The sequence below is a fragment of the Castor canadensis genome, chromosome 10 (assembly GCF_047511655.1).
Source record: "Castor canadensis chromosome 10, mCasCan1.hap1v2, whole genome shotgun sequence".
Classification (NCBI taxonomy): Eukaryota; Metazoa; Chordata; class Mammalia; order Rodentia; family Castoridae; genus Castor; species Castor canadensis.
Window position 1 is genome coordinate 46,767,457 of NC_133395.1, and position 13,340 is coordinate 46,780,796.

Genomic DNA, 13,340 nt, shown 5'->3' on the forward strand with positions numbered 1-13,340 from the left:
CAGCGCTCTAATGCCATTGTTTAAGGACTCCTGTGAGGCAGGCTTGATGTTTTTCAGGCAACAGTGCCCTATTCCTCTATGTGCTCTCCTCAAACTTCTACATCTGCCATGTTCCAAGACCAGTCATTCCTCAATACATGAGGTAACTAAGGTTCTCTAAGGTGAGAGCTAAGATATGAACCTCAATTCTGACTTCCACCAATAGATGGCACTAGTAGTTATTGATTTCATAAACGTTTAGGCAATAAATATATTAATGAATTACCTTTCAATATATCATTCTGTTTTTTGATAAAAGAATTACCTTATGTGGATTGTTCTACGCAAGACAGCCCATTTTGTGGAAGGAGCAAGCTTCCTTAGGGGAAAACTTTTTAGTGTCACCTGGGGAGACTAGATGCAAATCTAGATGACATCTGCTAATGAAAAGAAAATTTAGGGACAGCATGGAATTTGAGACTTTAGAAGTGGACTTTGCAGATGAAAAAAGACTAGAATAACTAGAATAATTAGAAAAATGAAGCAAATAATTATAGAAGGAAACAGAAGAGACCTTTAGAAAAACTGATAATTAAAAGTTAAAAAGAGAAACAAGAAAATTCAGCAAAGACAAAATAGGGCAGAGATATAAGGAACAAAATACAACTAAGTGTAGTATCACAGAAATCAGGGAAAGTGAACTATGGATATGTAAAGGACTCATAAGGAAAATAGCAAGCAACAAAACCAATGAAAGCCCAGCACTTTCTCTGTCATTATTACCATTTTTCAGTGTTTCATAACATCTAAGGAATACGTCATTGGAATAGTCAAGGAATTTTTAATCTGTTTGATTAAATGAAAAATACCATGAAAATGTTGCTTTCCACATAAATTTCTCCATCCTTTTAAAAATTATTTTTAACTTTCTTTTCTCCTTTGTCTACATGTGTTGAATTGTTCAAGGTTTATATTCTGAGCAGTGGCTAATATTGCCTAGCAATATTTCTCTTATATATGTTTGTTTGACTTATTTTAAATCCTAAAAGAACATGTAAATGTTTTAAATGAAGTTATTAATAATTTTTTTCTAGTAGTCAATTCCATTTAAATGTTACTAATGAAGAATTTATGCTACCAGATAACAATAAGCAATTCACAAAATTATAATATAATCATGGCTATTGTATCCTAAATTAAACTGCCATCAATTTGACCAGATATAAATTGGTATATCTCTCTTTTTTTTAAACATGGTGGTATATACTTTTTTTCTTTTATTCATGTGTGCATTCAATGTTTGGAATATTTACTCTTTCATCTTTAGGATGAGTTTTTTTCACTCAATTAATTACCATGTAATTCTAAATAGTTAATAAAAACACAATTCACATTTTTTTCATGTAATTTTGGAAAGAAGAAAATACACTTTTTATGAATATAATATATGTACATTTTTATTGAAATGCATAATTATTTACTTTTTTCCAGAAGTTTGTTATTTTTTGATATGGCTCTGTTACAATCAGATTCTGTGCATTGCTTAAAAGAGAATATATTCAATGTTCAACATTTGTGCCTACCTCAGCAAATACTCAAACAACTCCACTATGCATGAAAAAGACTCACTAACATCACAACAAATGACCTAAATTTTCCTTGTTCAGTCGTAACTTATCCACTTCTTTGCTGTGTGACCTCAAGTAACCCAGTTCACCTCTGAAAGCCTTCAATTCCTCATGGGTAAATGGAGCTACCATTACCTCGTAGAGCTTGTGAAGATTAGCGGTAATGCCCACCATGCAGGAGGCAAAAATAATGTGCTCAATAATTTGTGGCTGTTAGCAGTAAATGAAATTGAGGCCAGCAACCTCCAGTCTCTTCCTAAAAAAAAATCCAGAAATAAGCAACCAGTGATCATAACTATACCATAATGAAAATGTTGACATCTTACAATACTGATAAAGCTTTTCACTGACCCTATGATACCCATTCACTGGTTTTATGCACCATACACACTGAAATCAGAACAGTATGCAGATTTAAAAAATCCTACCTAAGATTCACAGAATAAAATAAAAGATTTTATGAAGCTAGGCAAAAGAGCTAGAGATCTGTGTAAAAACATTCACTACCTGCACATAACTTCTCATTAAACTTTCCCATATGTTATACTTCAGTTTGTGAGAATGAAGAACAGGTATCTAAAGAAAGAGAAGATCTATACCCTAAAAGAAAATTTAACATTCTTTCTCCCCTTCAATGGATTTGTTTTGGCTCTGATCTAATTTCTATGCTGATTTATAAGGTTTACAATTGCTTTATTCAGTGCACAGACCATATTTCTCCCTTCTTTCAAGTCTCCTAAGGATTGGTTCAAGGGAGTGAGGCATATATATTATCAATAAACTGAATTCAGTTAACTGTTCACTATTCAGCAACTGCTGATCCACTTTGTGGATTCTCCATGCCCTTCATTTCTTCTCCTCAATCCCACCACCTTTCTTTTGATGATTTCACTGCTCATTATCACCTCTACCAGAAGTGAGAAGGAAGAATGTGAAATTCAAATGAGTGAAAATGACTTTTAAAATTTATTTTGAGGATAAGGAGAGTAAATTGAAAATGTCAGCTAAAATTAAAACTGGGATTTTCTAGTGACTTCACCCAGCTACACTTATCACTGTTAAGTGATGTTAATTGAGCTCCAAAAAAGGACCATTGGACCCTACTGCACACCTTCCTCTTGGAAATATAAGGAAAGAGAAGGGATGAAGTCTATCAATACAAGATTTCCTAAAACTTAATAAGGTACTAATTAGAACAGGCTAATGCTTATCAAAGGCTCATTTATGAATTGCACATGGCAGTATATGTTTTAGAATACAAGTTAGTATTATAGAAATTTAGCTTATTTGCATCTGCTTCACAAAGGTAGTGTAAATGGATATCTATTACTAAATTAACTGCCCAGACATTTTTAGCAAAAGAACCAATATGCTGCATCCTTATTAGTTTCACAATTAATTTCTGAATTATACAGAGAAAATGAAATAGGATTTTTTTAAAAGTTTGCCTGAAACACTCAAAAATAATTTATAAAATTAAGTTTTTTAAAATTGTAAATGTGAAAAATTAATAAAATAACACAAAAGAAACTAATTAATCAGTACTTACCGTAATACTTAAGAATAGGCTTTTGATCTTAGCAATAAGATTTAGAGAAAAAGTGTTGTTTTCTTAAGTTATCTTCTAATACCAGACAACCTTGAGACTAAAGTCAAGTACTATTTTAAGAAATAAGAGAATTTTGAGAATTTGAATCAGCTGTGGGGTTTGTTTCTCTTAGTGTCAACCAATATGTAAAATGAGTGCAGACTACATGATCTTTAAGATTGCTTAGAACTTCGCAATACAAACATACAGACATAATATATTCTAAGTCTATAAATCAGGAGGTCTAAGCTATCAAAACACAGGTGCACTGTGCCTATGTCTATTTATCTATGTAAGAAGTACTAATTGACTAAACTAGTTTGTACTTCAAAAAAATCATGTAACAAACCTACACCTCGAGTAATGTTTTGTTGTCGTTGTTTTTGCTGCTGTTATAAGAAAGTATTAAATGTTTTGTTGAGTTGAAATACATTTAAATATAGACAGGACTTACATCCACCCATTCAGGTAAAAATAAGTAGAAATATCAAATGCTTTGGAGGCCACAAATCAGGGTCCAGTAACCTGGACAAGCATATGCCGCATGGTTGTAAAATTGGCATAATAATAACCATACTGTAAAACTGCTATGAGGATTAAGTAAATAATGTGTAAAGCACCCAGTAGTGTGTTTAGAACATAAATGTGATTTAGTAAATGATCATTTTATAATTTCTGAAATGGTGTATATTGAGTTTTTAAACATGATCATCCCTTAACCTTGATTATTGAATCCGAAGAGGAAAATAAATTATCTAGTTATATATTTATTGTACATGTTATTATATATCATAATGTATTTGTTATAGGTGGTATATTTTATACTATATACATTCATATATATTTGCAATATATGCATCACATATACACACATACATATATTCTAAGTCACCTAAAAGGGACCTCCTATTTCAAATATTCTATTAACAGGGGAAAAAAATGAAATGGTCTTAAAATAAAATAATATTTTAAGTTCACATGTGTTTGCAAACTCGAGTTAACAAGAACATGAATTACATTTTGGTTCAAAATAGTTTTAAATGTCAGTGTCTATATTAACAACATGAAAACTTTTGGACACCATACTATTATTACATACGTTAATTGATACAATTAAAATTGCTTGAATGATACAAATAAAAGCTATGCAGAAAACATAGTACTTCAAGTGTTTAAATGCTTTAGAGTATGTTTACTGAATATACAAAGTTTGAAGAAGGTATCTTGATAAACACATGTAAGAATGCTCAAACTTTTGTAATGAAGTAAAATCACGTGGAAAGAAGGCTTGCAGAAAATGAAAAACAGTGTTTCCCTTTAGTGACACAGCACAGAGAATGATAATTAAATTACTCTGTGCATCATCAGGCAGTGTCTGTTGTGACAGACATGATGGAAGCAATCTCATGCATATATGTGCACACAGTATGTGTATATTTTTATAGGAAATTAAAACAGAGTTGTAATGATTCACCTAAAGCCACACAGGAATTTAGCAACAATCCAGAGAATGGCATCCAAATCCTCTAACTTACTTCAGAGTACCAGCCATCTTATCATGTTTTCTTTTTCTATAGAAAAAACACAGGTTTGGGAAGCATATAATCTAACTATTCTTCCAGGTCAATTTTTACAAAACACCTGGGGAGCAGGCCCAGAGCAATTGAGACATCTGAGAAGTTCTTAAGTATTACTTTCAAGGGGCTAATAACATACAAGTACTCTAAATCATCTAGAAAGAAATATGTGACACCATATGGTAGGTCACAGAGCTAGCATCATAAGAATAGAAGTTTGGGAATCCTTTCATAGTGCCCAGGAAGATGGTATATAGGAAGAAAGAAACTCATTTGGTGTATTTTACCTGCTTTTTAAGTACTGTTTTTTAAAAAAGCATAAAGCTGAATAAAACCTCTACTAGATTTTCCAAGAGGGAAGGTAATAACAAGTAGTTTGTTTCACTTTGGTATGTGACATGTAACATTTTACCCAGCATTGTGCCAAGATCTCCCAGTCTTGATGACAAACTTCCATTCAGGGACTTTGCAAGCTGTACTGTAACTTAAAACAAAGGTGGTTATTATTGTCATTTCAAAATTGTCTTCAGAATGTGTTCAATTTGTGTGTTTCAACTTACATGAGTGACTTTTGCTATAATTCATATTTTGTGGCTTATATGGGTAGATTTAATTTCTTTTCAAACTTACAAAGAGGAGGAACATAATAACCCGTTTTATAGGGAGCATCTAGGTAATATGGCCAACACACCAAGATTTTCTGCTGTGGCAGTGGGAGGGACACTCTAAAAAAGGCTATTAGGCTAAAACATCTACTTTAAGGTAGAGAAAACGAGTCCAGGGAAAATTTAAAACAGTTGAGAAAATAACTACAAAAAGCCAATATTATTCTGGTTGAACTGTCTTCAAAAACAATAATTCCTGTGTAATGTCCTTGTAAACAAAGGAAAGGCTAAAAGATTACTCCCTACATTTTTTTCCAAAAAAAAAAGCAAAAAGAAAAAAAGTGATGATCTTCACCAGTTGAAGATCACACCAACACCAGTTGAAGAAGACATGAGCTGTGTGAATATACAACTTCATGCATTTGCTGTCTGTGTATAGATTTAGAATTACTTCAAATTGTTGGCTTTTTGAATAATGAAAAAATTCCTAATTTTGGCCACATCCCTTTAACTTCTAGAAGGTTTGGGCATTGCATGAAGACATAAACACACTTCAGAAGCAGCTTGGTGCTGATGTTTGAACTCAGGTATGTTTTAACTACAGACCTCAAGGTAAATATTTACCAAAAACGATAAAAGTTCAGCTGTCCAAAGAACTGGCAGCTGAAAAAGGAAGAGGCAAATAATCATGCTTCCTGACTGTGGCTTGTTTACTGGCTTTATAAGGGCCTTAAACTCAAATGCCCCTGTCGCTGTGAGCTCACCACTGTGTCAGCTCTCCGATTTCTTTTCTTCCCCCCACCCAAAAAAAAAACTATAAAGGAACTTCTTTTATGAAATAGGTTCATATTATATGTCAGATTTGTAGTATACAGTTTTGTTAATTATGTGAGTAACACCACTTGTGCAATAACAAGCTGTTACACACCAAGTGTTTTGATGTAGAGTATTGTTAATATTTAGAACTCTGTCTCTTAAAAATTAGTGGAAATAAGAAAATAGGAAGGTCAGGAGCAAAACAATTAGCTCAACTAAACAATCTATGTTCTAGTTCACATATAGAAGAAAAGACAAGCAGCTCCTTTAGAAAGCACAGTGAACTCTTTCTCAGACTCCAGAGGAAAACCTTTGTCCATTCCAGCTCAGTCACTGGTCTTTCAGCAGGCAAGGTTTTATGTTTGAGGAAGTGGAGGGGATATTCAGAAATCTAGTGATGAAGAGAAATGTTTGCTGGGGGGTGGGAAAGCTGAATGACCATTTCCATCCTTCAGATCAAAAAATGTTTCATAGACTTAATGCACTGGAGTTTCCCACCAGCCCTGATTTTTACAAATGATCAGGTCACGTGAATATTTATATCACAGTGAGAGGAGTATCAAAGCATTCTGCACCACATTCCTCCAGGATTTCTTCTTAAAGGGCCACTTTCCCAGTAGGTATTTGGGGCTGGGAATGAAGGAAGAAAGAAAGAAAAAGTAAAAAGTTGAAGAGAAACCAATTTTTTTTTTTACCTAAGCTACAATGAGTACCCTTAGTCTTTTAACTGCCCCCTTTAGAGAAAGATGCTAACTTTGGTTGCAGTCAGAACCACTTGTATTACAGCATATTTTACCTCCACTTTTCCCCCTTGTCTTTCTTTTGCCAGAAGCCACTGCCGCCTCTAAAATAAAACCATAAAACAGACACCCAGAGACACTTGCGCCTGCAACTGGCAAACTAGCAGCAGCTCTGCTACTGTGAAGATTCAGAATTGAACCCAGTGGAAACCTTCCCTGAATTCATGTATTTGCTTATCCGGCTCACATCGCGTTACAAAGAAGTTGTGACTCCTCTAGGAAAAAAGTTTATTTTCTATCTCGGTGCAGACACTCCCGGATCCGAGTCTTCTCCCTGAGGAACTGATGGTACAGCACGTTTGGGGGGGAGGGCAGAGAGGGACGCCTGTGACTGCTTGTGGAGCTGACTTCCTCTCTCTCTGTCTCTCTTCTGCATTCAGATACAAATGTGGGCTTATTTATTTATTTTAATTCTCTCTCTCTTGGCTAACAACCTGTAGGCTTAGGATCTGACTGGTGCAGCAAAGAGGGTGGCTGGTAGGCACGCGCTCTGGTGCACAACCCGCTGGCGCCTCGTCGCAGTCTTCGCCCCGCGAGTCCCCAGTTCCGGGTTCTCTGACCTGGTCTGGAGGTGCCGGCGTCCAGGGCTAGAAACGGTGAATGTGCCCTGGTGCCCCCTCGCCTTTCTGCCCCCCTTAGTTCGTGTCCTTAATTGACAAGCCGGTGACTATTGGCTGAAGTTCCCGGGGATTTGCATGGACGGAGAGGGAGTGTCTTGTGCCGCCCTCCCATCAGGAACGCGCTGACTGCAGCCTCGCTGGGAATGCGCGGCCGAGGGGACGCGCGCAGCTCGCGGGCCCTGGCAGTGAGCGGGAGCCCGGCGACCTGGCACCCGCGCCTGGATATGGGGCGTCTACTTCGTCCCAGGAGCAGCACAGGTCACAGGAACCTGCCGGTAAGGACTCCGGAGCCCTGCAGCCCTGACAAGTTGCAATACTGAGAAGCAGTTCTTAACTCCTTTGATGGATTTTTCCAACCTTTTTTGCCTGAATTCAAACTTCAAGGGAGGATAGGGGGAAGGGAAAGGGAGTTTGAGATGATGTGTCTAGATTTTAGCAAGGAATAGCCAAGTCCTCGGGCCGTGTGAGGAAGTTTTTGAAGCAGAAACGTAGGCACATGAAGTGGAGGGGACAGAGGGTGCGCTCATCCCTACCCTACTTAGATTCAGGGGTTCGGAGGTTGTTCCCTGCAGCCGGTATCTGGCTAGGATTGTCTCCTGTCTTGACAGATTGTTTGTGCATAATCATTTTTTTGCGTTTACTTCCTGTGCCCCTAAGATAGAGGGATCCGTGAGGGCTCGGTGGGGGACAGAGATCTAGACCGTTTCAATTTGATTTTACATGCGTGCTACAAATGAAAATCACTTTGTCCGACCTAAAGCGCTGGGGATGCGGAGCAGGTGGGCAGTGTTGCCGAGTTTTCCATATTATTATTGCTATTGCTGTTGTTTTATTAGTCTCGTAGAAAGAGATGTAACCCATTACGTGTTCTGGAATCCTAATGGCAGAATCATTTCAATGAGAAACAAATCGCCCACCTCCCAGTGCTCTCCACCAGGCCCCTCCCTCCCCATAACCCAAGAAGCCTTCCCTGTCGCGTTGCGCAGTCCTCTGACTTGGAGTCCTCTCTACTTCAACATGTATTTCCTGGGATGCTTTTCAGTTTTGGATTCTGAATGTTAGCTGGATGAGGGTAGTGATGGGGCCAGGGTTGGGGGGTGGGAGGGTAGGCAAAAGCAATAGAAAATGAACAGAAAAAAAATAAGTTTTGGAAACGGTATTGCTCCACAAATCTCTCCTTTGCAGCAAGTTTCTTCTTTGCTCCTTTCTAACTAGAGGTTTTTCTCCTGGAAACGGGATGGGGGCAGTATCGACCCCGAAGGCATTGGTTTATGACTCCGATCTCTATTTCCATGTGTATAATGAACCTTCTCCCCTCCCTCCGCTCCAGCATGTGTTTCTGTTTTTCCTCTTCGTGGGACCCTTCAACTGCCTCGCGAGTTACAGCCGGGCCACCGAGCTTCTGTACAGCCTGAACGAGGGACTGCCCGCAGGGGTGCTGATCGGCAGTCTGGCGGAGGACCTGAGGCTGGTACCCCGTGCCGCGGGTACCCAGAACCAACAGTCGCAGCCGCCAGAGCGCCGTGGTGCGCCATGGAACCCCCCTCTCTCCTTCAGCCTGGCCTCCGGAGGGCTGAGTGGCCAGTACGTGACCCTGGACAACCGCTCTGGGGAGCTGCACACTTCTGCACGGGAGATCGACAGAGAGGCCCTGTGTCTTGATGGAGGTGGAGGGGCAGCCTGGGGAGGCAGTATTTCCATTTCCTCCTCCCCTTCCTCTGACTCTTGCCTTTTGCTTCTGGATGTGCTGGTCCTGCCTCAGGAATACTTTCGGTTTGTGAAAGTGAAAATTGCCATCAGGGACATTAATGACAATGCTCCGCAGTTCCCTGTTTCCCAAATTTCTGTTTGGGTTCCGGAAAATGCACCAGTAAATACCCGCTTGGCCATAGAGCATCCTGCTGTGGACCCAGACATAGGTATCAATGGAGTGCAGACCTATCGCTTACTGGACTACCATGGCATGTTCACCCTGGACGTGGAGGAGAATGAGAATGGGGAACGCACTCCCTACCTAATTGTCATGGGAGCTTTGGACAGAGAAACCCAGGATCAGTATGTGAGCATCATCATAGCCGAGGATGGAGGATCTCCACCATTGATGGGAAGCGCCACCCTCACCATTGGAATAAGTGATATTAATGACAATTGCCCTGTCTTCATGGACTCACAAATCAATGTCACTGTATATGGGAATGCTACAGTAGGCACCCCAATTGCAGCTGTCCAGGCTATGGATAAAGACTTAGGAACCAATGCTCAGATCACCTACACTTACAGCCAGAAGGTTCCACAAGCATCCAAGGATTTATTCCATCTCGATCAAACTACTGGAGTCATTAAACTTTTCAGTAAGATAGGAGGCAGTGTTCTACAAACACACAAGCTCACCATCCTTGCCAATGGACCAGGCTGTATCCCTGCTGTGATCACTGCTCTGGTGTCCATTATCAAAGTCATTTTCAGACCACCTGAAATTGTCCCACGTTATATAGCAAATGAGATAGATGGTGTTGTTTACCTGAAGGAACTGGAACCTGTTAACACTCCAATTGCATTTTTCACCATAAGAGATCCAGAAGGTAAATACAAAATCAACTGCTACCTGGATGGGGAAGGGCCATTTAGGTTATCACCCTACAAACCATATAATAATGAATATTTGCTAGAGACCACAAAACCTATGGACTATGAGCTACAACAGTTCTATGAAATAGCTGTAGTGGCCTGGAATTCAGAGGGATTTCATGTCAAAAGAATCATTAAAGTGCAACTTTTAGATGATAATGACAATGCTCCTGTTTTCCTTCAGCCCTTGATAGAATTAACCATTGAAGAAAACAATGCACCTAATGCCTTTTTGACTAAACTGTATGCTACAGATGCTGACAGTGAAGAGAGAGGTCAAGTTTCATATTTTTTGGGACCTGATGCTCCATCATATTTTTCTTTAGACAGTGTCACAGGAATTCTGACTGTTTCTACTCAGCTGGACAGAGAAGAAAAAGAAAAGTACAGGTACACTGTCAGAGCTGTTGACTGTGGGAAGCCACCTAGAGAATCAGTAGCCACTGTGGCTCTCACAGTGTTGGATAAAAATGACAACAGTCCTAGGTTTATCAACAAGGACTTCAGCTTTTTTGTGCCAGAAAACTTTCCAGGATATGGTGAAATTGGTGTAATTAGTGTAACAGATGCTGATGCTGGGCGAAATGGATGGGTTGCCCTTTCAGTGGTGAACCAGAGTGACATTTTTGTTATAGATACAGGAAAGGGCATGTTGAGAGCTAAAGTCTCTTTGGACAGAGAACAGCAAAGTTCCTATACTTTGTGGGTTGAAGCTGTTGATGGGGGTGAACCTGCCCTCTCCTCTACCACAAAAATCACAATTCTCCTTCTAGATATCAATGACAACCCTCCTCTTGTTTTATTTCCCCAGTCTAATATGTCTTACCTGTTGGTACTGCCTTCTACTCTCCCTGGCTCCCCAGTTACAGAGGTCTATGCTGTTGACAAAGACACAGGCATGAATGCTGTCATAGCTTATAGTATCATAGGAAGAAGAGGCCCCAGACCTGAGTCCTTTAGAATTGACCCTAAAACTGGCAACATTACTTTGGAAGAGGCATTGCTGCAGACAGATTATGGACTGCATCGATTACTGGTCAAAGTGAGTGATCATGGTTATCCAGAGCCTCTCTATTCCACAGTCATGGTGAACCTATTTGTCAATGATACTGTCAGTAATGAGAGCTACATTGAGAGTCTTTTACGAAAAGAACCAGAGATTAACATAGAAGAGAAAGAACCACAAATCTCAATAGAACCAACTCATAGGAAGGTAGAGTCTGTGTCCTGTATGGCCACGCTAGTAGCTCTGTCTGTAATAAGCTTGGGTTCTATCACACTAGTGACAGGGATGGGCATATACCTCTGCTTAAGGAAAGGGAAGCAACATCACAGAGAAGATGAAAATATGGAAGTACAGATTCCACTAAAAGGAAAAATTGACTTGCATATGAGAGAGAGAAAGCCAATGGATATTTCTAATATTTAATATTTCATTGTGGAATAGCACAGTGATATGTTCTGACTGACTTTGGATCATCTTCATCACCCAAACAAAACTGTGCAGTTGGCATTCCCAATGAAGAACATCTAATTTATAACTTGTAATATATTGTAAATAGCTGTTTACAGGTTTTTAAATTCAAATTCAGAGGTTATAAAATGTGTACAGAATTTTTAAATGAAAATTAGTACTAACAGCTATGGAATTGTTATTTATAAAAAAAAGTTTGGAAATGAATTGCAGCTTTCTTACACCAAGCAGATGATAGATAAAACCTAGGAAATAAGGTAAGAAAATGGTACTTTTTTGTTGTTCTAAAATTTCCTTTCACCACAAGAGGGCATCAGCTGCTACTTTGCAGGGAACTGTTTGAGGTATTGTACATGACAGTTGTACATGAAATTAATGAGAGAGTATATTTTAAATATATTGTTTTTAACATTAAATAATATAAAATTAAAGCAAATTGAATTTTACCCTACTTAAATATATAAAAAAAGAAATGCACTTGTTAGCAGAATGTTTATTACCTCATAGGTAAATCACATATAGTTTGAAAGAGAAGGCATTAAAAAGAAGTATAGTTTCATTTTAGAAAGTAGAAAAACATTGCCATGTGTTATGAATTTGAACTGCTGAAGAGTATTTTACTTTCTGTGTACACAAATTGCTATCTGTCTGCTTTACCACTGCATTTGCTATAATTACTGGGGAAAATATATCTATTCTTTCTTACAGAAAATGTAAGTAGAAATTGTGCCCAAGAAAAACAGCCAGAGCAAAAGGTATCTTGAGTCTTACTTGCTTTAGTTACTTCTTCAGTATTCATGAAGTTTTAGTGCTTTTGCGATTTGTCAGTAGTACTTTGTACTTGGGTTATATGTTAGATTTTTATATGCTTAAATTCATCACATAAAAAATAAGAGTCATATTAAAATTGAATTATTCTAGAAGCTAGTGTACAATACTTGTTGTTTTAGTTGGGCATTTTGTATAAATGTTATACTTTCTTTTTGTTGTTGTTTAGATGTGCTGACTACCATTTTTGGCTTCCTTTCTTTGACTTTGGATTAGGTTCAAGAGTTTATTTGTAAGTCCAGCAGCAGATTCCTGGTAATTTAGCTTTTACTGAATCTTTTGCATTGAAGAAAACTGGTTCCTCAGTGATCTCTCAATTTTACTTCATTGAGTGAGCTGGAAATTTTATTTTACATTAAAAACTATAGCAAAATTATCTGTATAAACGAGGAATGTTTAATTTCAAATGGATTATTTTACTTTCTCACATTATGTGTCTGTACTGTACCAAAACTGTTTATATGTCTGCAAATTAAAGGATATATTTTCATAATTTCTTTCTCATTTTTAACATTTTATATTTGAACATGGGCTTGTTCTTTCACTGAAGTGCCTGTTATTGGCAGCTATTTCTAGGGTTAAATGTGTGTAAAGCGAAGCATTGCTCTATGCTAGAGTTTTTATTAAACTGAAATTTCATTACTCCTTAGGGCAATTAATTAAGGATGTGTGTAGTTATGGACATATAAGGTAGAAAAAGAGTCAGCCTATATGTTTAAGTTCATATGAAAATTTCTAGCCATGTTTGTGCATATGCATATTAAGTTAATGATTTGGTATCAATTATAAACTTACAT

General features: G+C 37.9%; 1 protein-coding gene across 1 annotated transcript; it reads left to right on the forward strand.

The window, feature by feature from the left end:
• Window positions 1-7,087: 7,087 nt before the first annotated feature.
• On the forward strand, window positions 7,088-13,036 carry Pcdh20 (protocadherin 20). Its single transcript, XM_074043273.1, has 3 exons — window positions 7,088-7,281; window positions 7,434-7,888; window positions 8,944-13,036. Exons 2-3 carry the CDS (start codon window positions 7,757-7,759, stop codon window positions 11,668-11,670), a joined length of 2,859 nt encoding a protein of 952 aa, XP_073899374.1. The 5' UTR covers window positions 7,088-7,281; window positions 7,434-7,756; the 3' UTR covers window positions 11,671-13,036.
• The last annotated feature ends 304 nt before the right edge of the window (window positions 13,037-13,340 follow it).